This window comes from Mus musculus, chromosome 3 (genome assembly GCF_000001635.26).
Source record: "Mus musculus strain C57BL/6J chromosome 3, GRCm38.p6 C57BL/6J".
Lineage (NCBI taxonomy): Eukaryota > Metazoa > Chordata > Mammalia > Rodentia > Muridae > Mus > Mus musculus.
Window position 1 is genome coordinate 88,527,751 of NC_000069.6, and position 25,689 is coordinate 88,553,439.

A 25,689-nucleotide genomic window follows, 5' to 3' on the forward strand; every position below is an offset into this window, starting at 1 on the left:
CAGCTCCAGTATCACGGCCTCCTGAATGCCTGGGCCCAGACCAGAGTCCCAGAGGGGCCTTGTTAGCCAGCTGTCCTGTGGGGCCCAGGCTCCAGCCCAGCCCCTCAGACTTGCTTCCCCTGGGGGGAGTCATGGATAGTGCAGCGGATCTGGCTGTGGGATCTGCTGTCTGTTTAGGTCTAAGCCTGGGGCTGCAAAGGGCTTGGAGGCCAGGCTGAGACACAAAGGGCCAGCCACCCACCCCTCCTGCCTTGGTGGCTCTCCAAGCCCCAAAGATGGTTTAGCCCCCACTTATTATCTTGGCCATGTGGGCCAGTACCCTGAGTCTCCATGAGAGCAGGGATCAGGTCTGGGATCCTTTCACAGGCTGCATACTCTTACCCAATATATTCTTATTAGCTGAACTAAGTTGAAGGCAGGCAAGAAGGCTCATGGATAAAGGACCTGGCCCCCAAGTCTGTGGACCCCTAGAATTTAATCCCTAGGATTGCCTCAAGTTGTCCTTTGCCTTTCACATGTGTGTTATGGCACATTTGCGTATGCATGTGCACACACACACACACACTCACTCACATGCATGTACACACAAAACACACTGAAAACTGTTCTAAACTCCAGCACACTTCAGCCTAAGAGGGAAAACTGGCTGCACATTCAGCAAGAAAAGCAGAGGCTAGACATCCAGCTGTACTTCCAACATGAGGTATTAAAAAAGGAAAATAGGCCAGGTGTGGTGGCACACACATGCAATACCAGTAGTTATGAGATGGAGACTGGAGTTCAAGGCCAGGCTCAGCTACTAGATTAATTACATAATGTGTTTCAGGCCAGCCTGGGTTATGGGAGACCCTACCAAGAAAAGAAAGAAAGAAAGAAAGAAAGAAAGAAAGAAAGAAAGGAAGAAAGAAGAAAGGAAGGAAGGAAGGAAGGAAAAAGAGAAAGAAAGAAAGAAAGAAAGAAAGAAAGAAAGAAAGAAAATGAAAAGGGAAAAAAGGCAAAAAAGGCGGCCGTCAAGATAAAGGGACTTGCTACCAAACCTGACCCTCTGAATTCAGTCCACAGGACTCACTCACGTGGTGGAAGACAGAACCTGTTCCCACAAGTTGTTCTCTGACCTTCATGTGGGAGTGCTGCAGCGGGTGCACACCCGTAATATATAAATGAAGTACAATTTAGTTAAAAAACAAAAAGGCGCCCGGCGATGGTGGCGGTGCACGCCTTTAATTCCAGTACTTGGGAGGCAGATTTCTGAGTTCGAGGTCAGCCTGGTCTATAGAGTGAGTTCCAGGACAGCCAGGGCTACACAGAGAAACTCTGTCTCGAAAAAACAAAAACAAAAACAAAAACAGAAAAAGAAAAAGAAAAAACCCAAAAAGGCCAGGGAAACCTCGTAAGCATGAGGGAGGCTGAACTGACAAGGAGAGACCGAGGCAGCCTGTGAGGGGCAGAGTAACAGGGGCAGGGGATGAAAAACCAAGGCCAACCTGCTTGATGGGACTTGGTGACAGCCTCTCATGTCTCCCTCCCTTCCCAGGGCACTGGAGTTAGGTGTATCCTTCTACTTTGGTAGTCACTGTGTGGACAGCTGAAAACAGGCACTCAAGAGTGCTTGGAGCAGACAGGGAAATGGGTCTCCCAATATGGACTTCCCCACATTCCTATCCTCAGGCCTGGGTCACCTTTCCTGCCCTGCACCCATGCATGCATAAACACACAAACACACAGAAGTATTCAGTGCCCACAGCCAATTCAACAACTCATCAGGGTCCTTGGATTCCTCAGCAGAAAACAGGAGTTGGGAGAGGAGAGGAGGGTAGGAGAGGGCAAGGAAGAGAGAGACAGGAACGAAGAGACACACACGCAGAGGCAGAGATGTACAGATAGAGAGACAGACAGACATCCTCAGAGTCCCAAGGGGACCAAAACACACCCTCCACACTCTTTGGCAGAATGGAGGGAGTGGCTTATCAGGCATCTGTCCTTAGCCCTAGGTGTGCAGGGACACCAGGGAAGGGAAGCAGAGCTGGGCCCATGTGCACAGCAGCCCAGACGGAGTGGCATTAGCCTGAACAAAGGAGGCCTGAGCCTCAGGAACAAGAGCCGTTCCCTCGCCCCCACAGCAACCGTGCATCCATCATCTCAGCACACGCCTGTTCTGTGGGTACACCTGAGTCCTTCACACACACCTTGCCCTCCAAGAGCTAGGCTCACATGGGCTCTCTTCTGCCTTGGAGGAGGTCTGGAGTCTCAGTGTGACTTTGAGTGGGGGGTGCTAAGATCCCCTGAGGACTGGTGTATCTTTGTTGTATGGGGTGGGGTGGGGGGGTGGGGGGAGATTCCAGTGGGGTGCCACCCTGCCCGCTCCACCTTCAGTCTGTCCCTTTCCCTTTCAGCAGCATCCTCTCTCCACTCATAGATTCTGCCCTTTGTTTTCCTCCCCGATCAAATCCCCAAGGCTTTTTTGGTCATTAACCTCCTGCCTTAATTGGTTTAGTGAGGAGGAAATCAGAGATGGGGCAAACTCTGGGGGGAATCTGGTTTCAGTGAGGACAGGAAAGCTGCAAACAGCTGTTAGCCCCACCGTCACCTGGTCTCCAGTAGAAACTTTCTCCAAAGAAACTCCCAGCGCCCAAGTCCAGGTTCCTGGGAGAGAGGTGAACAGGAGTCAGAAGCCTTCCTCCACTCCTGCTGGAAGGCGAGAGCATCCACTCCCATAAAGTCCTCCATGTGGGGCACCTCCTCCCCTACTCTAGCTAGCCAGGTCCCTCAGCTCAAAGTTCTCCTTCACCATCTATACCGAAGGGGGAGAGCCACAACTCTCATACCCACCGACCACTCAGCTCAGACTCCAGCCTTCCCAAATGCTGTGCAAACGCACTTTCCAAAAATCAGCTTATAAGGACCGGGCCTGAGCTCAGCCCTCCTGGCCTTTGGCCTCACTGTGCCTCCTGACATCCCCATTGTCAATCTACTGCCCTACCTTCATGCAAAACTTTTCCTCTAGACTAGCTCAGATTTCCCAAAGGAAACCCCTCGGGCAGGGGCGGGACTCCTACCCACCCAGCATACCCATCTACTGTGATCCAACTTGGGGAGGTGACTCCTTGAGCCTGACCACAAGACCTTTAGATCCCATCCCTCTCTTGAAAGAAAAACAAAAACAAAAACCAGAAGATACAGAGTAGGGGGGAAGTAAAAAAGAAAGAAAGAGAAAAGAATGCAGTACACTCTAACTCCCCTCTTAACAGTCAAATCTTAAAAGCTTATTTATGATCTCTTTCGCCATATTTCTAGGGTTAAAAGGGCTGAATTACTGGTTTATAAAGGAGGCAAAGGAAACAGCGAAATGACCGTCCTAAGGGACAAAAGATTTCCTCCACTATATTCGAGGCTCAGGTCTAAAAAAGTAAAAATAAAAAACCTGGGTTCTCAGGGGCCCCCAATCTCACTCCTGTTACTCAAGGTTCAAGGCTCCAAATTAAGCCATACGAAGCCTCTAGGACCCTTCTGGCTTCCCGGATCAGCCCCCACCCCCATCCTCTCCCTCCACGCCTCCTCATCCTCCCCGGGTCACTGCACGGACCACGGGGGCACGAACTAACTCACCTCCCAGTCGTGGCCTCTGAGATCCCGGAACTGGGGGGCTGGGGGAGGGGGAAGGGCTTGCTACCTCCGAGAAGAGAGGGAACCACATCCTCTACCGGGGGTCCCACCCCCAACCGAACGCCCCTTCCTGGCCCCCACACAGCGCAGAGACCTGCTCCTCCCACTGTAGCGGCCGCGGGCTTTGTCTGCTCCACCAGCTCTCTCCCAGAGGCCCGAGCCCGTGGACTCCGCGATCGCGCGCGGGAGGAGGGAGGGCACTGCAGCCACGAGGCCGCTCCGCCCCGGCCCTCATTACCATAAGAAAGAGGCCCGGGACCCGCGGGCAGAGGAGAAACGCCTTTCCACACCCGCTCCCTTCCCGCATACTGCCAGCTCCTAAAATTTCTCGGACCACAACTCCCAACCCACCCGAGGCTTTTCCCGTGACCAGTGGGCAGAGCCCGAGGGGCGCAATCCCCTTCTTGCCCGGGTTGAGGAATTCCTCCCCGCGCCCGAGGGCGGGAAACTACAACTCCCGGCATGCCCCGGGCGCCCCCGGCGCGCCCCCCTCCCGTCAGTTCCATGCTGCTCCATCCAGTTCATTTAAAACAAAAGAGTTTGAGCGCTGGAAGGGGCTGGGCTCTATTGGGGGCCACTGAGCGACGCTCCGGGACTGGGGCTCGGTGCGGGAACCTAAGGGGGCGTCTGCTCGGCGGAGGGTAGAGACTCTGGGTCCGAGGCGGAGGGGTGGGGGCTAGGGCCCGCAGCCCCCCACCCCACCCCGTCACCCCGGAGCGAGAGGAGATCTGCTTTCTTGGTTTTGCTTCTTTTCCCCCACCCCCACCCGGGGGCTGGGGCGAGGGGAGTCAGGTTACAGGGTGCTTGGGGAGGGGGGCTTAGGGGTGGGTCTATCTTTCTATCTCGCTTTCTTCCCCCCTCCCCAGCTCTTTGTTCCCCCTCCCCACACACCCCCTCCTCTCCTCTCCCCTCCCCTCCTCTCTCCTCTTCTCCCTTCCACCACCTCTCTCTCTCCCTCTCTCCCCCAGCTTTTGTTTCGCCATGCCTAGTCTAGTGGTATCTGGAATAATGGAAAGAAATGGGGGCTTTGGAGAACTAGGATGTTTCGGGGGAAGCGCTAAGGACCGAGGGCTGCTGGAAGACGAGCGCGCCCTTCAGCTGGCTCTTGATCAACTCTGCCTCCTGGGTTTGGGGGAGCCCCCCGCCCCCACGGCGGGCGAGGACGGGGGAGGTGGGGGGGGCGGCGCCCCCGCGCAGCCGGCCGCCCCCCCGCAGCCGGCCCCGCCGCCGCCGCCCGCGGCGGCCCCGGCCGCCCCGAGCGCGGCCCCCGCGGCGCAGACGCCCCAGCCCCCCACCGCCCCCAAAGGGGCGAACGACGCCAAGCTCTGCGCGCTCTACAAAGAGGCCGAGCTGCGACTGAAGGGCAGCAGCAACACCACGGAGTGCGTTCCCGTGCCCACCTCCGAGCACGTGGCCGAGATCGTGGGCAGGCAAGGTAAGCGGGCGTCTGGACACTGCGAGGGTTGGAGTGGGGGCTTGCTGTCCCCGGCACGGAAAGTTCATCGCTTCCTTCTTTGCGCGCCTCTGGCTCTGTCCCTTCCCGACAAAGGGGGCCCCGCCCCCTGCCCAGATTCCAAGTGCCACAAAGTTCCCTGCTACCCCTAGTCGGGACGACTCTCGGGACCCTTCCTCCCCTGGGGCTCCGCCCGTAGACAAAGAAATATCCTGGAACTGGGAGAGGAAAGGGGAGGGGGAGCTGCCTCCCAATCCCAGGGTCTGTGCGGAGGGGGTGTCGGCTCCTGGCTGGAAGGACTGACGGAATGTGCAATTACTTGGGAGCCCCTACTCTAGTTTCTGCTTGTATACTGGGGAGGGGGCACTCCTGGGACCTTCTGCTGTTGGAGTTGGGGACTCTGAGGGAGACCTAGTCCACGAAGCCCGACTGAAGAGCTGCCTCTTTGTTGGGCTGAGTGTAGGAATGAAAGGGGGTGTGGCCCAGGGGAGGGTCCCAGTCTGGGGAGAGGTGATGAGGGAGCCCTTGGCAAAGAGGGGTCCCTTGGTCGCTTACACACCGAAGTTGGAGGGCCCCTGTGTTTGGGGAGGGGAATTTCTGAGGAAGTACCAGTCTTGGCGTGGGCCTCTCCTCCTCCGTCTTGCTTTTGTTCTGGGCTGGCCACGGCCTGGAGCTAGGGGTCTGCAGAGAAGTCTCTGAGTGAATTCATGGGACAGGCCAGGAAGGGCATGTCGGTGAAGGGGGACAGGACAGAAACCTCCACTTGGAATATGGGGGGGGGGTGCGTGTCTGGGTGTGCTGGGAGGGGTGTTGAATTAAGCCAATGGAGTATGTTACCACACCCTCCCAGCCCAGCATCCCTGGATGGGTGGGAGTGTTGGTAAGGACCCAAATTGAACAACCTGGATCTTAGGGACCCTTCCCCTCCTAGCTTCTTGTGGGGGGGGGGCGGGATTTGGATATGGCAAAGGGGCTGGGCTGGGAGGTGGAGTGGGGGGAGGAGCTGTCCCACGGTGGGGAACAATGGAGGGGCTGCATTCCGCGGGAGTAAAGAAGAAGGCCAGTTCCTGGCAGTGGAGGGGAGGCAGGCTGGGGCCCCTACCACATATTCCACTTCATCCATCCCAGTGTTGGGGCTGGAGGATTTGGAGTGGAGGAGGGGAACTTGCCCCTCCCCTGCACAGCGCCCCCTCCCTCAATCTCTTGGGGGTTTCTGGTTTAGAAAGTTGGATTTCCCCTCCTTGTCAAACCCTGGAGATTCAGAGCCTGGTGTTGGGTGGGGATATTAATAACTTTACTTGGGTGAGGTCGTGGAAGGCACCAGGATTTAATGGGGTCCTTTACTCTTCTGCTTCCTTCACAAATGTGTCTAACCATCATAAAAGTAGAGCTTGTCCTAGTAGAATATTGTCAGAGAACAGAAGTTCTCCCTTCCCCATTCTGTAAGCAGATGGAAGTCCTTTCACCTCCCTCGTGCTGCTGCTCCCTCTCTGACTTTGACCTCTACTTCTACGGAAGCTTCTTCAGGGTTGCAGAACCCAAGATGCTGAGGCTGATACGTTCTGTACAGCCCGGCCTCAGGCTTTCTCCCTTGGGTTTGTCCTTCCAAACTCCAGATCTCCCAAAGACACCTAACTCCCTATGAAGTTAGTTTTTGGATTCAAAACTTAGGAGCCAGAACCTAGGTGCCCATCGGGGTGGCACATAATAAACAGAGGTGGCAGAAAGTATTGTTCTTCTATCCTCCAAGCCTCAGGAACCAAGCCACCATCCAGATATTAAAGCAGCAAGGCTGTGGGCTTGGCAACAAGTAGGACTTCTTATCTGCCAACAGGTCTGAAAAGAAATGGGGGTTACATTTTTCCTTCCTACTATATGTTAGGTACATTCCTAACCCACTGAGTCCCACCAATTCATTAGGGTTAGAAAAGACACTTTGGGAATGGAGGAAGGAGGAGAAAGAACAAGCAAGCTCACCAGAGGCCTGCAATTGGGGCAGTTACAGGAGCAGCCTTATGGCTTTGGATGGGTACATGAGGAAGGGCACGCAGCACTGAGATGTGCCTGAGGAACTCAGGGATTCTGCCTGTGAGAGTGGGGCAAAGGTGTGGGTGTGTACTAATGTACAGTCTGTGCGCTGGGCTAAAGTGAGATGGAGAGAGCCTGTGGACATGTGAAGAGGTGTTCTGCTCCACCCTACAGTATTGCTTGGATGAAGGCACTCTCATTGCCTTAGGCCCCAAGGCCCCTGAACTCTGAAGGAGGGCTAAGACACAGAGGCTCTGTAAAGCCAGGCAAGTCCACCCAGCCTGAGGTCTGCAGACTTTTCTGACGGGCATTCCTGCTTTCCCCCTCCTCTTCTCTTTGTCTCGCTTTTCTTTCTCTTCCTGCCTCTCCCAGCCTCCCAGCTCTAACCTGATCCTCCTTCAAAGCAGGAGCTGGGGTCCAGAAATGCTCAGTTCCCCTCTCCTCAACCTCCAGGACATCTCAGTCCTGCCCTGGGCGTCAGGCAGGGAGGACAAGAGGACAAGAGGACAAGAGGACAGGCCTTAGGTCCTCTGGATGATACTGTCTTCCTACTTCTCCCTGAGATTCTGACCCCTTGAGCCCCACCCCCACCCCCCACACTGAATCAGGGGCTGCTAATGCTTTATGGTGTGGAGAAGCACAGAGATTATGTGGTCTCCCCACCTCCCTCCTGCTGCCCCTGGTTTAGTGTTTCTCTGATTTTGGTCTCTACTTCTAGGGATGCTAGGAGGGCCTGGGGAGGTCGCAGCACACAGTAGCCAATGTCCCTGGGTGAGCTAGAGGACAGACTCTTTTAATGAATGGAAGTCACATGAGTAGACTGGGTTAATGAGTGCATTGGAGCTTTGAGCAAAGACCATGAGCAGTCACTGAGAGGAAGGTGAGATGGAGGGAGTGGACGTGCCGGCAGGTGCTAAGGGAAGAGTTTGTGAGGTTTTGAGTTAGCCGCTTCTTCTCTCAAAGGCTCTGAAGGAGGGGGGTCTCAGAGGAGTGTATCTGGAAGGCCCCAAATGGAACACAGGACAAACTAGTGCATTCAATTGGTCAAATTGGGGGGTAGGTTGTATTTGTGGTCTTGAAGGTGTCACTGGATCAACTGAAGGATTTTCGGGAAGCTGGGATTCTGGGGGAAGGTACAAACTCCTTTGTCCTGTAAAATTTTTCCCCACTCTGTCCAGGCTGCAAGATTAAGGCTCTGAGGGCCAAAACCAACACCTACATCAAGACACCTGTGCGAGGTGAGGAGCCAGTGTTCATGGTGACTGGGAGGCGGGAAGACGTGGCCACAGCCCGGCGGGAGATCATCTCTGCAGCTGAGCACTTCTCCATGATAAGAGCCTCACGCAACAAGTCTGGCGCCGCCTTTGGCGTGGCCCCTGCTCTGCCAGGCCAAGTGACCATCCGTGTACGAGTACCCTACCGCGTGGTGGGACTGGTGGTGGGCCCCAAGGGAGCGACCATCAAACGCATCCAGCAGCAGACCAACACGTACATCATCACTCCCAGCCGGGACCGCGACCCCGTGTTTGAGATAACCGGCGCACCGGGCAACGTGGAGCGTGCGCGGGAGGAGATCGAGACGCACATCGCTGTGCGCACCGGCAAGATTCTTGAATACAACAGCGACGGCGACTTCCTGGCTGGCAGCCCTGACGCTGCCTTGGACAGCCGCTACTCAGACGCCTGGCGGGTGCATGCTCCAGGCTGTAAGCCGCTCTCCACCTTCAGGCAGAACAGCCTGGGCTGCATAGGCGAATGCGGCGTGGACTCGGCCTTTGAGGCCCCGCGCCTAAGCGAGCAGGGCGGGGACTTTGGCTACAGCGGATATCTGTTTCCGGGCTACGGTGTGGGCAAGCAGGACGTGTACTATGGCGTGGCAGAGACAAGCCCCCCGCTGTGGGCGGGTCAGGAGAATGCCACGCCCACCTCGGTGCTCTTCTCCTCTGCCTCCTCCTCCTCCTCTTCAGCCAAGGCACGCGCGGGCCCCCCAGGCGCGCATCGCTCTCCTGCCACCTCTGCGGGGCCAGAGCAGCTGACCGGGCTCCCTCGGAGGCCACCCGGAGAGCCACTGCAGGGTTTCTCTAAACTGGGGACAGGCGGGCTGCGGAGCCCCGGCAGCGGGCGGGACTGCATGGTGTGCTTTGAGAGTGAAGTGACAGCAGCCCTGGTGCCCTGTGGACACAACCTTTTCTGCATGGAGTGTGCAGTACGCATCTGCGAGAGGACGGACCCAGAGTGTCCTGTCTGCCACATCACCGCCACACAAGCCATCCGAATATTTTCCTAAGCTCCATGTCCCTGGTCTCCTGGGCCCGCTCCCTCGGGTGCTGCCCTGGACCTGTAGGGCTTTTTGAAAAATCAGTGACTACAGGGCAAGGTGCTTGGAAATATTCACTCGCTGGGGTGGGGACAAGGAGGCCTGAGTGGCTGGGGGCGGGGCCATTTTCAGAGCCTCTGGTTACCCTTTGGGAGGGGCCATAAGTTTTACTAGAGTTACAACTCTGATACCTCAACACACCCTTAAATCTGGAAGCAGCTAAGAGAAGCTTTTGTTTAGCCAGAAGTGGCCACCAGGACACACATCCTGACCTTTCCCTTCTCCCTATCCACATGTCATTTTGCCCCTTCTCTGGAGGGGTAAGAACAGGGAGACTTGCCATCTGTAGTTAGAGGTGCTCTTCCTGATTCGCTAGCCCTCTGGTCCTGACCTCCCATCTCCTAACATGACCCTTTAGCCCACACACACACACACACACACACACACACACACACTCACTCACTCACTCATATCCTGAGTTCCCAACAGTATAGGGAGATGGGGGCCTATTAAAGATCTGCATAGATCTTCCAGGGTGATGGAGGATGTCGATAAAGGGCTCACAACTTACCCATCTTACAAAGCTGGGCTAGAGATCTGGAAAGGGGCTTCTCTTCCCCCTTCAATTGTTTGCTTGGCTTTTCCCCCAATTTTTTTTTGTTTGTTTGTTTCTGGATCTGCCCTTTGGTTTCTGTTGTTGTTGTTGTTGTTTTCCCTATTCTGTCCCCCTCTCCCTCAGCCCCCAGCCACATGTTTCTTTCCATCCTCTTACCTCTTCTAGCCCAGCTTTGGGGATATCATTTTCTTGGGAGAGAAGTCTGGAGAGTGTTTTGATAGCCCCCACCTCCAGTTCCTCTTCATGTAGAGGACAGCCCTTTTCCCCCACTCCTCCAAAGAATCAGTTTGAGACGGGAAACTAGTAATGGGGTACATGAAAGGTTGGAACCCTGCCTTTATCATCTATGGGCATTATACTTAGGGAGCATCTTATCCTGGGTCTTCTGCCCAAGGCAAGGGAAAGCCAAAAGTAGGAAAAGTCCTGGGGCAAGAGAGATGTGTCTGGACGGGCTCCCCTCCCCCTCACCTGCAGTGGCCTACCCCCGACCTCTCTCTGCACCTAGCTGAACCATTATTGAGTCCTTATTAGCCACAAATCATGAATTCTCTGTCTTACCCACTGGCTGAGGAGAGAGGCCAGATCTTTGGTGAGGGGTCAGGCCAGGGCAAAGCAGGATTGGGGTGCGGTGGAGCCTGTTACAGGAATCAGGTATTGTGATAGGTCTAGCACCCCTTCACTACTCCTCTTGCTCACTTGTGTCTGTCAGCAGCCTCCTACTCTCCCGGGTTCCGCTGGTCGGGCCAGGAGAGGATGGGTGACCAGGAGGCCCAGGAGATGCTTGTATATAATTGGGTGGGATATTCTGAGCTCTAGCTCAGGAGTCCCACTCTTCCTGGATGGGGAAAGGATGTGGGATGAGGGCAGAGGGAGGTCTCTCTCTCTCCTGCCTCTTGTGAATTAACTTGCCTCTCCTCAGCCTTCCCCTCCAGACCACCAGCCTGGGAGGGGAGAGGAAGGAGGTCACAGCCCAGAAAACTGGCCTGTGGCAGCTTCCCTCCTTTCCATCAATGTGAGCCATCTTGAGATGTCTGTACAATAGAAACCAAACCAAATGGGCACCCTGGGTTGCCCAGGGGCAGGGGATGGGAGGGGGGTGGGAAGAAGGGATGTCTGTCTGTCAGTCCCCTCCCCCTCTCCACTCCTTACCCACAAAGGCAAAAGACTGTTACACTAGGGGCTCCACAGATCCAATCCCACCCTTGCTGAGTGAGCCTTTCCTAGAAACAAGCGCAAAAGTGAGCGAGCAGCAAAACAAAGCAATGGGGGAGTGAGATGGGCGACCAACAGAGGAGAGGAAACAAAAATAGCAAAAAAAGAAAAAAAAGCAGTTCTTTATAATTTAATATTCTATTTTAATAAAGGCATTTATTACCGTATAAATGTAGCAAAGAACCTGGGCTAATATGAAAAAAAGACTTTTTATTAGGTAATTTATTATATGAAAAGGATATTTTATTTTATGATAAAGTGATCCTTAAAAAAAAAAACTTTAGAAGGTTTAGAATATATGTAGGGAGAGAAGAAAAAAAATACATTTGTATTCAGAGTTAAATCTTAAAAAAAGTTTTTAATATATGTTCGGGTTTATGTTCTTTTTTTTCCCCCACTTCTTTTTGGGGAGAAATGTCATTTGCTTTTCTTGGGGGAGCATCCTGGGGTGGATGGTGGAGAGGGGATAGGGAGTTGGTCCCTTCTGGGGCCCCCACCAGTAGATTGGATTTCATTCTGTGGGCTCCCCTCCCCCTCCCCCTCAGGGGAGCCGGCAGAGCCAAACAAAGGAAGGGATTAACCAGAAAGGAAGCAGCTTTGGGACTAAGGACTGAGGGTCCTGGAGTGTCCCTCCTTCCCCTACCCTGTGCCAGGGGCAGTCAGGAGGGAAAACCAGAACTGAGGCCTAGTTGGCCGACTGAAACCCTCAGAGGTGTGAGATTTAAGAGAAATAGATTTTTTTTAACCAAAAAATTAAAAAAAAAAATGAGAAAGAAAAACCGAGGGGTTTAAAAGAAGAGAATACTACAAAATAATTCAAATTTATTTCATATAATCCTAGAGAAAGAAAAAGAATTACTAGTTACTTAGTAGACGATACTCAAGATAGCTTAAAGTTTAGTAGCATTGTGGGCCCCTGAGCCCGGTAGAATGTATAAAAGTATGGGGGAAGAAAAAGAATAGAGGCCAGTGGCTGAGCTGCCCTATCCCTGGGGACAGGGCTAGAGCAGGCTGCTAGCTGAGATTGGGAGCTTCCAGTCTGCTGGGGTTGATTCTGAGAATCCTTGGGTTTAAGTGTGGGATAAGTACAGGAGAGGCTCTGTCCCAGGGTCTTTGCAAGGGTACACACTGGTCATCCGAAGCTCAGTGCAGCTCGGCTGAGCCTGGCCATCTGTTAGGAAGCCCCTACTCCTAATGTCCAACCCTCCCAGGCCACCCTGAGGAAGTCCTTGAAGTCACCTCGGTCCATCTTGCTACCAGTGGGTTCAAGAGCCAGGTGGAGCTATTCTGTGAATGAGCCAGCAACTGCTGATCAGCTTAGCCTCCAGCACCCATGCAGTATGAGAGCGGCATTGCAGTTTCTAGCGCTGTTTCCCTTCACATCTGTAGTGGGGATTTTGTTCATTTGTTGTTTTTTGACACAGGGTCTGTAGCTCAGTCTGGCCTTAAACTAGCAGCCATCTTGCTGCCTTTAGTTGCTGGGCCTACAAGGTTCGCACCACTACTCCTGGCTTCATGGAGTCTCAAAGAAGTTAACATTCCACGAAAGACTTCCGACTCAGGAAGTAGAGTGCAAGTATTGTCCTTATGAGCCTGGGAGAACTCCCCCACCCCATCCCACCCCCAAGAACAGATAAAAGTGCAGGAACTTGGGTGGCCTCTGTGCAACCCTTGTGTCACAGCTCCCAGCTGTGTTCAGATAAGAATCACCCATTAGGGCCACATCACATCATCTTCCCCACAGAAATCCGGAAGCCTGGCTTTGCATGTGAGAAATAGGCATTTTTAAGCACTTGCCTTCTTTCCATCAGCCCCAGCTAGCAATCAGATCGGGAATGGGAGAGGCCTCTTGGCTTTAGCTTAAGCAAGCGGGACACCAGTGATTGACATTGCCACTTCTTGACCCTAGAGCCCAAACACTTCTCCCTCTCCGCAGTTTACTCTTCTCACCCCATCTAGAGACTAGAAGTCCCCCTGCCCTTTTTGCCCTAGGACCCTCAGTAGTTGGAGATGGTAGCATCTGGGAATGGGGAGGATTTCCCTAGCATGCTCGAGGGTGAGTGCTCAGAGGGTCGAGTGGTTGGGTGGAGACAGCCCTGGGGCAGGGAAGATGGTCTCTCCACTGTAGAAAGTAGAGTAGGATCGTGGTCAGACTTAATTTGAGGCATCCAGTGACTCATACAAATCACCAAGGAAGATTTCAAATGCAAAGTAAAGGTGGGAAATAAAACAGACCCATGAATTAATCAAGTCAAAGTGATGTTGCACACAATGCAGAGAAACCAAGAAGGGGGAGGGTTAATGTATTAAATGTGCTATTGAGAAGTTAATTTTATTAAAAGTATTATTACTTAAGGCTCTTGTCTTTCACTGTGTGCCAGCTGGATCTTGGGTAGTGATTGCTGTGGGGTGGTGGTGTTCTGGGGTGGGAAGTGGATATCTCCAGGGTTGCCTGCCATCATCCCTTACTTGGATGGCTATATCTTGGCATTCTGGAAAAAGACGTTGACCCCCACCCCCTACTTTTCCAATTTCAGTTCCAACTGTTTAGGAACAGGAAAAAGACTAGATGGGATGTCTACCTCTCAGTCTTAGGAACCCCTCCTCAGTACACATACCAGGCTGGTACCTTCCCCACTGCCCCTGGCATTGGAGTGACCTCAGTTCTTGGCACCAGGGCTTTAGGTACCAGATGGAGCCGGAGGATGGTTTCTTTTGTTTTGCCTTCCAAATACCCCTCCCCTCCACACAATCTTCATCCCCCACCTGCCCAAGGGGTTGGCAGAGGGATGGGTAGGCAACTCCTGCCCCCTTGGCACCGTCCCCAGACCCCATGAAACTCCAGAAGCAGGCGGGGGGGGGGGGAGGAGTGGATATTGTAGGGGTGACAGAAAGGAGTGGAGAAGGGGATCAGGGACTCAGAGGAGGAGTCAAAGTTGGAAGGGTGGCACAGACAGCCCAACAAGAGACAGATGGAAGGCAGCAGGGTGGCCAGGCACAATACAAAACAGCTTTATTTTCCGGCCCTCGCCTGTAAGGGGTCCAGGTGATGGAGAGGAATATGGTGGGCAGATCACATGGTAGGGCATGATGACCCTGCGTGCTAGTGATCAGGGACTCCAGGGTAGGGAGAAGTCCTGCAGTAAGGGAGGTGGAGATATCTGAAAGCTGAAGGCAGGACACAGGGCTGGCCATAGCTGAAGTCAGAGGCTGATGCAACAGGCCCTCTTTTCCCCAGGGCCAGGATCCTGTCCAGCTTGGGCATTGCCCAGGGTGATGGCACTGGTCCGGGTGCTGTTCTGCTTCTGCTTGGACACCTTTGCAAAGATCTCTAAGGACAGAGGGAAATAATCAGGCCAGAAGTTTAATGTCCCGCCCCCTAGTGACACACTGTTTGGAGCACAGGTGGCCACCCTGAGGAAGTGTTTTTGCTGGAACAAAGTAGTCTTGATACCTGGGTCTTGTCTATCTTCCTGGGTAAACAAGGAACCCAGACTCAGTCCCCTAAAACATGAGGCCCTCCGGTTGCTTCCCTCAGCCCTAGGATGAGTGGAGAGATGGGAGGTGGGACCAGTGGCTCGGAGCAGGCTAGAGGCCACAGTGAGTTAGGACAGGGTCCCACCCAGAATGGAGTAAGTACCCAATGGGCAGGCTCTCTCACCTTTGAGGACAGTCTGGAAGGCTAGCTCAACATTGGTGGAGTCGAGGGCTGACGTCTCCAGGAACAGCAGGCCATTGTTTTCTGCCAGGAAGGGAAGCACATGTTAGTTATGGATCTTCAGCAACAAGCAGTAAGAACATTTATTTACTGCTTTCTAGGTCTCTTTTCTATATGCCAAACCCTTGGTAGATAGTAGCTTATTTAATCCTTCATACAATCTATAAAGTAGGTTCATTTAGGAAAGCTGAACCTAGAAATGCAGGGAGAAGGAAGAAGGAACTTGCACCAATGGCCTACATCTAGTAACTGGCCAAGAGGAGGCCAGAAGCTGTTCCCTAACCCACTGCATAGAAGTGCTTGCTCTCAAACCCAGGGGACATCTGGGGAGATGACCACCAGGAGTCTGCAAGGGTCTCTGAGTATTTCAGGGTGGGGCTATTGTAGAACCAACTGTGAACAGCTGCTAATGAAGACAGTCTCACACCAAGGAGTCTGGGGAGACACATGGGTTCCCAAAGGGGCTAGAAGCAGTGAACCACATGAGGGAAGACAGACCATCCATGGCCCTAAGTGTATGAGCAGGGGAGGGGGAGTCAGACAGAGTGGGAGGGGCCCTCACCAGCAAACATGCAGGCCTCCTCAGTAGGGACCTCTCGGGCCTGGCTGAGGTCACTTTTGTTCCCCACGAGCATGACAACAATCGTGGCTTCGGCATGGTCATACAGCTCCTTTAGCCAGCGCTCCACCACAGCGTAGGTCTGGTGCTTGGTCAGGTCAAATACCAGGAGTGCCCCCACGGCCCCACGATAGTACCTGTATGGGGTGCAGGGAGGGATGGACAGAGACTAGAGAGGGCTGTCAGGCTCAGCCCTGGAGCACAGTCACCAAGCTAAATGCCTGACATCAGTATGTACGAAATCAGGCAGGACCCCCACCGCCACCCCTTCAGGGCACTCAAGGCTCCCAAGTACGGCAGGGAAACTGGTCTCAGAGCCTTTGAAGCTTTACCTCCCTGCTCCAACCTCCCACCAGCTCCTCAAAAACACTCCTTTTTCTTGGTCCTTTGCCTGACTTCAGCCCTGCCCATCTACCAATGCCCCTGTGGATGCTGATCAGGTATGTCCCTTGCTGTCTTTCCCACATAGATCACATAGTAGCCTCATCTGCTGGCATCGTTCCAAAGGTGAGCCAAATGCCTGCCTCTTGGACCAGTACCTGGCTTAAATTCCTGCAGATATTTAGCCTCTTTCTAGAGCCTCGGAGTTCAAAGGTTTAAGACCAATGGTATCTAATGATTCTTTGTTTTGAGACAAGAACTTGATATAGCCCAGGTTGGCCTCAAAACTCAAGGCAATCCTCTGTTTCAGCTGGTATTACAGGCATGAACCACCATCCCTGGCTTATTCCTAGTTTAAGAACAAGTCAACCAAGTCTTAGAAGAGTGGAGGATGGGCATGGCCCTGTAGTGTACATAGCAATAACCCCTGCTTCCTGCTTCCTGTCTCTTGCGGTTCTATCTTCCACCAAACATGATAGACCACATTTCAGACCGCTGAACCTGATACTGGTCAGGAGTCACTTTGCATATGGCCACAAGGCCTAATTTTCTGAGGCTTTATAAACTATAAAATACTCCAAGTTAGAGATGTGCCTAGTACATGTGCCTAGTACATGAATTCAATTCCAAGTACAATACATATATATATATAACCCATCAATCAATCAATCAGCCAATACAATTTTAAAAAATAGTGACTGTGAATGGTGGAACATTCCTTTGATGTTCTCCATTAAAGTACTACCTCCAGGACTCAGGAGGCAGAGGCAGTGGATCTGTGTGAGTTCCAGGCTAGCCTGGTCTACATAGCAAGTTCCAGACCAGCCAGGACTACACACTGAATTCTAGTTCTACATGTGAGCTCAGGATAACCTGGTCTACAAAACATACTCCAAAGTCCAGCTCGCCCTGGGCACTTGTGATTAGACATGTTGCCAAGAGTAGAGCACTGTGCTGAAGTGAGGGGGCGCTCTCAGTCCACGCACCAATTTAAACAAGGATGGATAGGATTACAGCGCATCCATTCTTCCTGTATTACTCAAAGAGCTCCACAGAATGCCAGGTAGAAAGTGCTTTGTATCTTCCTGGGCACATGAGAGGCTTAGTAAGTGGGGCCATGGCTTGTGTTAGTGGTCGTTACATCCTATCTGTCCCTGTTGGTCAGTCACAGCACTTGTTTCCTCGTGATTTCCACCCCAGGGAACACACGGCAGAGTCTCCTGCCTCCCATCCTCCCACACCTAGTCCAGAGGAGAGTCCTGGTTTCCCAGGTTCCTCACAATGCCCCCAGGCCTAGGCTCACGCAGAGGTGATGGCTCTGTATCTCTCCAGGCCGGCCGTGTCCCAGATCTGTGCCTTGACAGCAGCGGTGCCCAGCATTACAGTGCGGGTGGAGAACTCAACCCCGATGGTGGTGCGACTGTCGTGGCTGAACTCATTGCGGGTGAACCGGGACAGCAGATTGGTCTTGCCCACGCCTGACTCGCCGATCAGCACCACTGAGGGAGTGGAGAGAGGAGGGCTGAGCCAGGACAGAGCAGCTCTGAGCCTACCTGAGCTCGACAGTCTGTCCCACCAGAAAGAGGAACTGAGATCAGAAAAGCAAGAAAAGAGTTGTCTCTTCTGGCAGAGACACTGAGGGGATTGGCCACAGTACATAGGACATCTGTCTAGGGCCGGGGAACAGAAGGGCCAGCAGTGTTCGAGACAGGGGCTGCTGAGGCAGCAGGGTACCGCAGTTAAGAGCAACAGCTGTGGGCTGCTGGCAGAGGACATGTGGAAAGGTTACTGAGACAGGTCACGTGAGAAAGGATAAAAGCACGGAAGGCCTGGAGTGCACATTTCTGGACTAGGGAGTATGGGAAGGATGCAGATGTCTGTAAGTGAATTGGAAGGATGAGGAAGAAGGGCTTGGGTATTTGGTGTGTTTCCATGGAAGACTGAGGTTAAGGTTGGCTGGTGACACTTCTGTGGGTGAGAGGCAGGTGCTGGAGTGCACCTTTTTGCATGCATGTGTGTTACTGCCTCTCCTTTGTGAGGAGAAGCATTCCCATTCATCCATCCGCTACCCTGTCCTCAGGCAAGGTTTTAATGCTAGGCAGGTAGCTGTCCCTACTGGCTTTGAGGCCTTTTAATTTTGTTTTAAGATTTATCTATTTTATGTAAGTGAGCATGTGGCTTCTACATGTGTTTGTATACCACATGCATGCCTGGTGGAGTGTCAGGTCACCTGGAACTGGAGTTAAAGATGAGTGTAACCACCATGTGGGTACTTACCCACAGAGCCACCTCTCCAGCCCCTTTAGTGACTTCTTTTTGGCAAACAACTTAAGTCTCTCTCTACATCTTAGTGTCCTCCTCTGTAAAATGCCAGTGGCTAACATTTACAGAGTGTTTCCATCACATCAGCCATTATCCAAAAAACTTTATGTAACCCCACAACAATGCCTGAGGTAAATGCCTTTATTGTTCCCATTTTTGTTTATATTATTATTATTAGACTTTTAAAAAGATTTATTTATTATTATATTATATGTAAGTACACTGTAGTTATCTTCAAACACACCAGAAGAGGGTACCATATCTCATTACAGATGGTTGTGAGCCACCATGTGGTTGCTGGGATTTGAACTCAGGACCTTTGGATGGAAGAGCAGTCAGTGCTCTTAACCACTGAGCCATCTCTTCAGCCCATATTATTATTATTATTATTATTATTATTATTTTGTTTTTTCAAGACAGGGTTTCTCTGTATAGTCCTGGCTGTCCCGGGACTCAGTCTGTAGACCAGGCTGGCCTCGAACTCAGAGATCCACCTGCTTCTGCCTCGTCAGTGCTGGGATTAAAGGCCTGCACTACCACCGCCCAGCCACCATGCCCATTTTTATAGACAAGGAAGGCACCCAGCTAGTAGGTCTATCACACTGCTCTAAACATAGATGTGCTGCTCACCTCTACCTTCGGGGAAGGATCTGCCCCGCCCCCTCATTGCAGGGAGGAAAGCAGTAGCAGTGACAGCTCACAGGTGAGCCCTCACGGACATGGGGATGTCAAACCTCTCTGGACAGCTCCATGTGGTACCCCAGGGACAGTGTTCCAAGGCTACTCCAAAGCTCCCTGTTCCCTGAGTAGCTCTGAGCTCTCTCTCATGGCAGGCAGGTGACTATCCTCTGCCTAGTCCTGCTTCCTCCTGCTTATCTTCACATGTGGTGGCTTATAATCATTACAGAATACCCGACACTTCTCAGAAGTGGCACTGGGACCCCATCTGAGCTAACTGGTAAGTGGCAGAGAGGCCATGCAACCACTCACGGTGATAGCTCACACCAGGGCTGTAAGATGAGTGTGTGAGAGTGGCACCCAGTAGGGCCTCAACAAACGGGAGTTACTATACCATGGCCACAGCCCCACCAGATTCCTTGGGAAAATGCCAGGAGTACAGGCTCCCCAGCTTGGGCCAGGGTGGGGCTGAGGTTGGGAGAGGCTGTGGGTGTGGTGCAAAGGAAAGGAGAGTGCCACCAGGCCACCTAGCCTTCAAGAAGGAGAGCTAGAGACCCACAGAGAGACCAAACACCAGGAGCTGAGGGAAAGCAAGCAGGCAGGATGCATGTGCACTGTCAGAAACAGCCCAGCAAACCCTGTGCCTAGTATCTGGGTCCAAAGATTGTGTGGTACAAGAGGCCATGCATGGCACAGGCTGCAGCCCAGGAGTCCTGTGGAATCCATTAGATGGCTGGAGAGTCAATGCATTGTCCGGGTGTATCAACTACCTAAGTATCAACTTCCCTATGTGTCAACTACCTAGATCAACAATGACTGCGGGGGGGGGGGGGTGGGGGGTGGGGGGTGGGGGGGGGGGCGCACCCCTTCCTACGCATCTGCTGGTAGAGATGACTTTCTTCCTCTTAAATAGGCTTGCTTCTCCCTCTACTCTGAAAGTCCTTTCTGAAGTCCGACTTCCATCTCTTGGGCTTCACTGACATTCCCAGGGATTTGAGCATCTATTAGAGACTGGGCAGGGAAGAATAATTTGGCAATAGGGAGAAATTATCCACATCTTTATAGAGAGCATACAACTCCAGAACATCTGTACCTGTAACCAGACATGCCTACTCCTCATGGCCTTTCTCTCGGAGAAGGAATGCTGAGCTTGGGGACGGGTGGGGGGAGAATGTCCAAGGTAGAGATAAAAATAAAAGGGAGACCCTGTGTCCTCTGGAAATAGCCTCTCTCCCACCCTCTCTGGAGTCTCCCTTTTCGAGAACCCCAACTTACCCTTAAAGACAAAGTTATAATCTTCATCTGTTCGATTCCCCATCTTGGCTCAGCATGGAGAGTGAAGACGTTTGCAGGTGCAGAGGTCACGAGTCTGTTTATTGTTTAAATGGCCTCAACTCTCAGCTTTTAAGAGACCTGCACCTGGCTCCTCTCTCATTGGGGGAAAAGGACAAGAGGGCTCAGTTGAGGCCAGGAAGAGCCCCAGAGGCTCAGCTCTGGCACGTTTAGCTACTCTGTGGGAGCTGAGAGGACGGAAGCTGAGAACAGGAAGAGCTAGCCAGCTCCGCTGGGCACCTGGGGCACAGGTGGGTGGAGCGATGATGACGTCAGACAGGTTAAACAGGTTAGGTGTCTGCTCTTGGCCCACACTCCCCCAAATAAGAGGGCCTGGTCACAGAGGTAACAGTGGGTGAGGCTGCGGCGAGCCCGAGTGTACATTGCTGGGTTTTGGGGGTTCTAAGAAGGAGAGCTGCCACTGGGCTGAAGTAGACACGGGGTGGGGCAGAAACGTACCGGCCTCCAGCTTTCCCATCTCAGGTTTTGGTAAGGACACATACCGGGGGGCATCAGGGGAAGGGCTATCAGGGCAAGAAATGCAAGCTGGGCACAGCATCTCCCCACAATGCAGAGTTTTGGGAGCTGTACCAGCACGCAGCATCCGGCCCCTCCTTAACAGCCCCAGGCCAGGGAGGGGCAGCATTTCTCACACAGGTGGAGCTGGGACGCCACCTGCCCAGATGGGTCCCTTCCTAACATACAATAAACAGATTTACTACCTTCGTGGACGGATCTCAGAGACAAGGGCAGAAAGAGCTGGATGCGGTGAATATGGGTGCAGGATCTGAGATGAAGACCTTGAGGCCTTCTGGGGGTCAATCTTCTGACTGCCATGCTTGTATGTGGGACACACCTATCCACGCGTCATGTACGCAAACAGTAAATAAGTAAAGGCAATGCAGAGGAGTCTGCTGTGCTCACACACGATTTTTTTTTTTTTAAATTAAAACAAATGCTGCAGAGAGGATCATGAAAAGGTAGGGAAAGGAGCAGGAGCACTCCTTAAATTAGAAAGGGTGACCTCTATTTTCTGTGTCCAGCAAGAACAGGCATTTGCTCCTTTAGATCAGTCCCAGGTGCTGCAAAACGGGCGGGTGAGATTCTGCTCTGAGGGTTGAGTGAGCTCAGCAGCTAAGGGCACCGCTGCTCTTGCAGAAGACCCTGGTTAGGTTCTCAGCATAGCTCTCTCACAGCCACCTGCTAACTCTGGTTTCAGGGATATCTGATGCCCTTTACAGGCACAAGTGCAGACACACAAACAGTCAAAACACTCATGTACATAAAATAACCTAAACAATTTTTTCACACGGGTGTAGTGGCACATACCTTTAATCCCAGCACTTGGGAGGCAGAGGCAGACGGATTTCTGAGTTGGAGGCCAGCCTGGTCTACAAAGTGAATTCCAGGACAGCCAGGGTTATACAGAGAAATCCTGTCTCACAAAAACCAAAAAACAAATTGTTTAAAGAAAAGCAATTCTGGGAGGATGGGAAGGGAGCTTTTTGCAATGTAAATAGAATAAACATATAAATTAATGGAAAAAAAAAGCAATTAGGAGTATGATGAGACACAGCACTGGAGAAGCCAAGGGCACTGGGCAGCCCTGCCAAGAACCACTGAGAGATTTGGTGATGGGGAATGAGAGAGCCCACCTTTGCAGGAGAGGGGAATCCTCCCGAGGAAACCACTCCACACTTTCCTCCCAAGAAAGCAGGTGAGACACAGGTAAGAGTTGAAAATTTATTCAGAAAAAAGCAACCCCCCCTTCCTGTACCTCGCCCGATATGGCGTTTCTAGGGCCCCGCCCCTCCCTCCAGATCATCATCCCTTTTCTACTCCAGCCTCCATCACGCTGTTATGATGCTGCTACTTGGGTGAGGGGTTCCTCCAGGTACTGCACCAGGGCCTGGGCCTGCAAGGAGGCAGGAGCACAGTCAGTCCATGCATCGCTTATGCTTAGACGGATCCCTGAACCACGCTGGCTCCCCACGCCACACTTAGCAGCCAACTCCCCCCCCAGCCCACCCCCACTGCTCTTTAGCCCATCCTAGACATGGAGTGAGGAGCTATGAGAACTCCAGAGAGGGGAGGGACATGTAAGGAACACAGTGAACAGGAACTAAGGCTGGATCAGTGCTGGGATGATGATATTGCGCCCTATGTAAAGATCATCTTTGTATTATTATTCAAATGCCGATTTCTGTGCCAGCAGAGTTTAATGCAGACTGGACTTTGGTTCATTTGGTTTCATTTGGCTACATATTTTGTAAACACTCTCGCTCACCTTTTGATCAGCTTATTAAAAAGCAAAGGCAGGAAGTAGGAGGTGGGACTTCCAGGAAGAGATAGGAATTCTGGGAGAGGAGTTGCCAGCTGGACAAAGATGAGGAAGCAGGTACCAGGACATGACTAAGATGGACAGGTAATGGGTCATGGACATAGGCCAAGCCAATATGGTTGGGTTAGAATAGTTGAGAATCTGCCCAGCTATAGTGCCCAAAGCTCATAATAAACCTAATTAAAGTCTCCATGTCCTTTATTCAGAGCAAGGGCATGCATAGATGTTACAGCCCAGAAAGTTTATAACAGAGGAATATACTCACCTTAGCCTTGAGCATTCCGAAGCCTACGGTCTCCTTGGCATACATACATAGCAGAAGGTTGGCCACCCTCGTAATGGCTACACGGCCCTCCTGGTGGGAAGGACATGATACTTTGGGGCATTCTGCTTGACATCCTTAGTTCCTGCCTTCCCCAGGGTTCCTCTGGTCCTAGTGACATTGTCTCCCAAGCTTAGCAGAGCAGGAAGTTCAGCTAGGAGCTCTGCCCAGCATTTAAGACATGGGGGTCTGAAACTGGATTCCAGCCTCAGCTGAGCCATGTGCTAACCAAGCTATCCTGGGAAACCAAGTCTTCCAGAACTTGGGGTTCTCTTCTCTAATGCCGAGAACTGTCTCAGCAGGTCAGGACCAGGAACCCAACTCGTATGCTGCTCTGGCAGTAGGCTTGAGTTCGAATCCCAACACCAACACTGTGCTCACAATCATCTATAACAGCAGTTCAGGGGCTCCAATGCCTTCTTTCAGCCTCCTTGGGGGCATCATGCATGCACATGGGGCACATATATACCACCTGGGCAAAGCAACTCATACATACAGAATAAAACAAACCTTAAAAAGGTAAAAACAACTCCCCCCCACACACACACAACCCAACTTATGTCTCTTCTTTTCCTATGGTGTAACTTTTCAAAATGGGGATCAATTAGGGTGGGTCAACATTTGAAAATAACAATAAAAATGTCATGGCACATCTATGTGAGAGAAGTGATGTTTCACAGAACTTGCTCCAGTGTGTATACTAGCCTCTGACTCAAAAATAAAAACTGTGTTTCTTGGAATGGGTTCTAGAATCCCAAACACTCTAGGCAACTGCTCTACCACTGAGCTCCACATCTGTCCCTTAAAAAGCATTTCTTAGAGCTTAGCTAGGCTGCAGTGACACCAGCCCTGGACTCAGTACCCAGTGTGAATGAGAGTGGGTGTAAAGAATGGGCTGCCAGCATGACAGTGAAGAGCTTCCCAAGGGGCCTTCCCCACTGCAAACACCTTTTTCAGTTCTGCACACTGCCACTCTTCAGAGGACTTTAGCCCTTTCTCCCGACAACCTTTTCCCATTCTGTGATGCTCCATCTTTACTGATCTTTGTCCAAGCCTCACTCCGCCCTCGGCCCTTTGCAATTGCTGTTGTCAGAAATACTTGCAAAGTCTGCTCGGTGGTGGTGTACACCTTTAGTCCCAGGACTTGGGAGGCAGAAGCTAGCAGATTTCAGAGTTCAGCCTGATTCTATAGAGTGAGTTCCAGGACAGCCAGGACTACACAGAGAAGCCCTGTCTCGAAAAACAAAAAAAGAAAAAGAAAGAAAGAAAACAAATACTCGAAGAGAGCCTGCCTCAGTCTCTCGTGTACTGAACTAGAGGCATAAGCCACCATAGCAAGCACTGTTAGAAATATTTCCCCAAATGATTGCTGTATGGCTTAATTCTCTTCCCCTTTCCTATCGTCCTTCGGATCTTTTAACAAATGTCTCCTTTTCACTGAGATGGACCCTCACATAGGCCAGCACCGTACTCTCACTTCCTTTTTTAATATCTATGTTTTATTTGGCAAGGTGCGATGGTGCACACCTGCAATCTCAGGGTTGAGGTGGCAGAAGCAGGATAATCATTGCAAGTTCGAAGTCAGCCTACTTTACTCCATACCATGCAGTCCATCAGGATAAATTTGAGACTGTCTTCATTAAACGCTTGGTTCCCGTTCCTATCATACGCGGCCCAGATGTTACTGGCGATGGCCGCAGTGACCCGGGCATCTGTGTCCCCATAACCGGAGTAGGCCAGCAGCGATCCCTCATTATTCAGCAGCCTGGCAAGAATGGGAAGGATATCAACAAACTCAGGAAGAGTGAAAGGTCTGAGTTCCTATCCCAATTCCAGCTACTGGCGCTTTTAGGAAGCAAGAATCCAGGAACACGCTAATCAACTGTCCATTTCCCTTTCCGAGGAAGCCCTCAAGCAGGGTTTCCGAAGCTGCAGCTTGCAACATTAGCCACCTCCCGGCGTAGGGCTCTTCCCTACCCCTACTGCAGACAGCCGCGCGCCGCCCCATTCCAGCGCTCGCTGCTTGGGTTCTTGTTCACTCACAGGGTGCTCTGGACTCCTCCAGTGTTGGCTTGGCTTAGCACCTGCGTCAAAGCCTTGGGACGCAGCATGCCTGCGTCTCTTAACCCTGACCTGCACCAACACACCCCTACAGTCGCAGCCTCTTGCTCTCCCTCAGTCGCTTCCGGTGGCCCAGGAGCCCAGCTACGAGGCGCCTGGGAGTTGTAGTCACCGGGCCCATCTACTGAGGCTCTGGCCCAATTCCCGCCCCGCGCGAGGGCCTCTGGGAATCGTAGTTTCATGTGATCGCTCAAGGAATTCTGGGAACCATAGTTCAGCGTTCCAGTGGGACCATGTGGTTGTGGAGTTGGGGGGGGGGAGAGCGGGAGCGCAAGGACAGTGGCAACGGTGGAAATACTTTTAACATCTTCCACGCGAAGGACGCCTTCGTGCCTACTGGTCAATCGCAATCTAATAATAAATCTATCTGTTAGGCACATCCTTGACCATTTTTTAAAGCAATATTGTACGCTAGTCACAATTCTGTGGGGTCTTGCTCTTTTACTCCCAAGGCTCAGAGAAGCCACGTAGGCAAACTCCAGGTCTCTGAAACCGTCCTTAATGGCTCCCTCGGGGCGGTTCCCCGGAGGCCACGACTGCTCGAATCCGCAGAGGTCTTAAGGACG

At 52.3% G+C, this 25,689-nt stretch overlaps 3 protein-coding genes, 1 long non-coding RNA gene and 1 other non-coding gene across 9 annotated transcripts; 1 reads left to right on the forward strand and 4 right to left on the reverse strand.

The window, feature by feature from the left end:
* Positions 1 to 1,515: 1,515 nt before the first annotated feature.
* Positions 1,516 to 4,130, reverse strand: Gm38618. Its single transcript, XR_867447.3, has 2 exons — positions 3,607 to 4,130; positions 1,516 to 2,643 (listed from the first exon to the last, which is right to left on the reverse strand). It is a non-coding gene; the product is annotated as a predicted gene, 38618 (long non-coding RNA).
* A 65-nt stretch (positions 4,131 to 4,195) lies between these two features.
* On the forward strand, positions 4,196 to 13,644 carry Mex3a (mex3 RNA binding family member A). The gene is made up of 2 exons (NM_001029890.3): positions 4,196 to 5,098; positions 8,323 to 13,644. Exons 1-2 carry the CDS (start codon positions 4,645 to 4,647, stop codon positions 9,429 to 9,431), a joined length of 1,563 nt encoding a protein of 520 aa, NP_001025061.2. The 5' UTR covers positions 4,196 to 4,644; the 3' UTR covers positions 9,432 to 13,644.
* On the reverse strand, positions 8,551 to 8,632 carry Mir1905 (microRNA 1905). Its single transcript, NR_035434.1, has one exon. It is a non-coding gene; the product is annotated as a microRNA 1905 (primary transcript).
* Positions 13,645 to 14,278: 634 nt separating the features above from the next.
* Positions 14,279 to 20,529, reverse strand: Rab25 (RAB25, member RAS oncogene family). Its single transcript, NM_016899.4, has 5 exons — positions 20,283 to 20,529; positions 17,311 to 17,506; positions 15,570 to 15,763; positions 14,951 to 15,031; positions 14,279 to 14,620 (listed from the first exon to the last, which is right to left on the reverse strand). Exons 1-5 carry the CDS (start codon positions 20,323 to 20,325, stop codon positions 14,493 to 14,495), a joined length of 642 nt encoding a protein of 213 aa, NP_058595.2. The 5' UTR covers positions 20,326 to 20,529; the 3' UTR covers positions 14,279 to 14,492.
* A 1,539-nt stretch (positions 20,530 to 22,068) lies between these two features.
* On the reverse strand, positions 22,069 to 25,201 carry Lamtor2 (late endosomal/lysosomal adaptor, MAPK and MTOR activator 2). Of its 5 annotated transcripts, none has more exons than NR_155543.1 (4): positions 24,980 to 25,201; positions 24,605 to 24,767; positions 22,946 to 23,035; positions 22,069 to 22,254 (listed from the first exon to the last, which is right to left on the reverse strand). NR_155543.1 is itself a non-coding variant. In NM_031248.4 (4 exons), the coding sequence occupies exons 1-4, from the start codon at positions 25,111 to 25,113 to the stop codon at positions 22,198 to 22,200; spliced, it is 378 nt and encodes a 125-aa protein (NP_112538.1). In that variant the 5' UTR covers positions 25,114 to 25,201; the 3' UTR covers positions 22,069 to 22,197. The 5 variants fall into 5 exon arrangements, 2 of the variants coding, with proteins under 2 accessions (NP_112538.1, NP_001349297.1); NM_031248.4 differs by having other exon boundaries at positions 25,046 to 25,201; NR_155541.1 differs by lacking the exon at positions 24,605 to 24,767 and having other exon boundaries at positions 25,046 to 25,201.
* Positions 25,202 to 25,689: the final 488 nt, after the last annotated feature.

Excerpts from the sequence above, each read along its gene's own strand:
- Mex3a (NM_001029890.3), top strand. The coding sequence starts at position 4,645 with ATGCCTAGTCTAGTGGTATCTGGAATAATGGAAAGAAATGGGGGCTTT. Across the intron at positions 5,099-8,322 it reads CGAGATCGTGGGCAGGCAAG|GCTGCAAGATTAAGGCTCTG; the intron begins GTAAGCGGGCGT and ends CACTCTGTCCAG.
- Rab25 (NM_016899.4), bottom strand. The coding sequence starts at position 20,325 with ATGGGGAATCGAACAGATGAAGATTATAACTTTGTCTTTAAGG. Across the intron at positions 15,764-17,310 it reads TACAGAGCCATCACCTCTGC|GTACTATCGTGGGGCCGTGG; the intron begins GTGAGCCTAGGC and ends CACCCCATACAG. Across the intron at positions 14,621-14,950 it reads CTTCCAGACTGTCCTCAAAG|AGATCTTTGCAAAGGTGTCC; the intron begins GTGAGAGAGCCT and ends CTCTGTCCTTAG.
- Lamtor2 (NM_031248.4), bottom strand. The coding sequence starts at position 25,113 with ATGCTGCGTCCCAAGGCTTTGACGCAGGTGCTAAGCCAAGCCAACACT. Across the intron at positions 23,036-24,604 it reads TTATCCTGATGGACTGCATG|GAGGGCCGTGTAGCCATTAC; the intron begins GTATGGAGTAAA and ends CCTTCCCACCAG. Across the intron at positions 22,255-22,945 it reads TCGGAATGCTCAAGGCTAAG|GCCCAGGCCCTGGTGCAGTA; the intron begins GTGAGTATATTC and ends GCCTCCTTGCAG.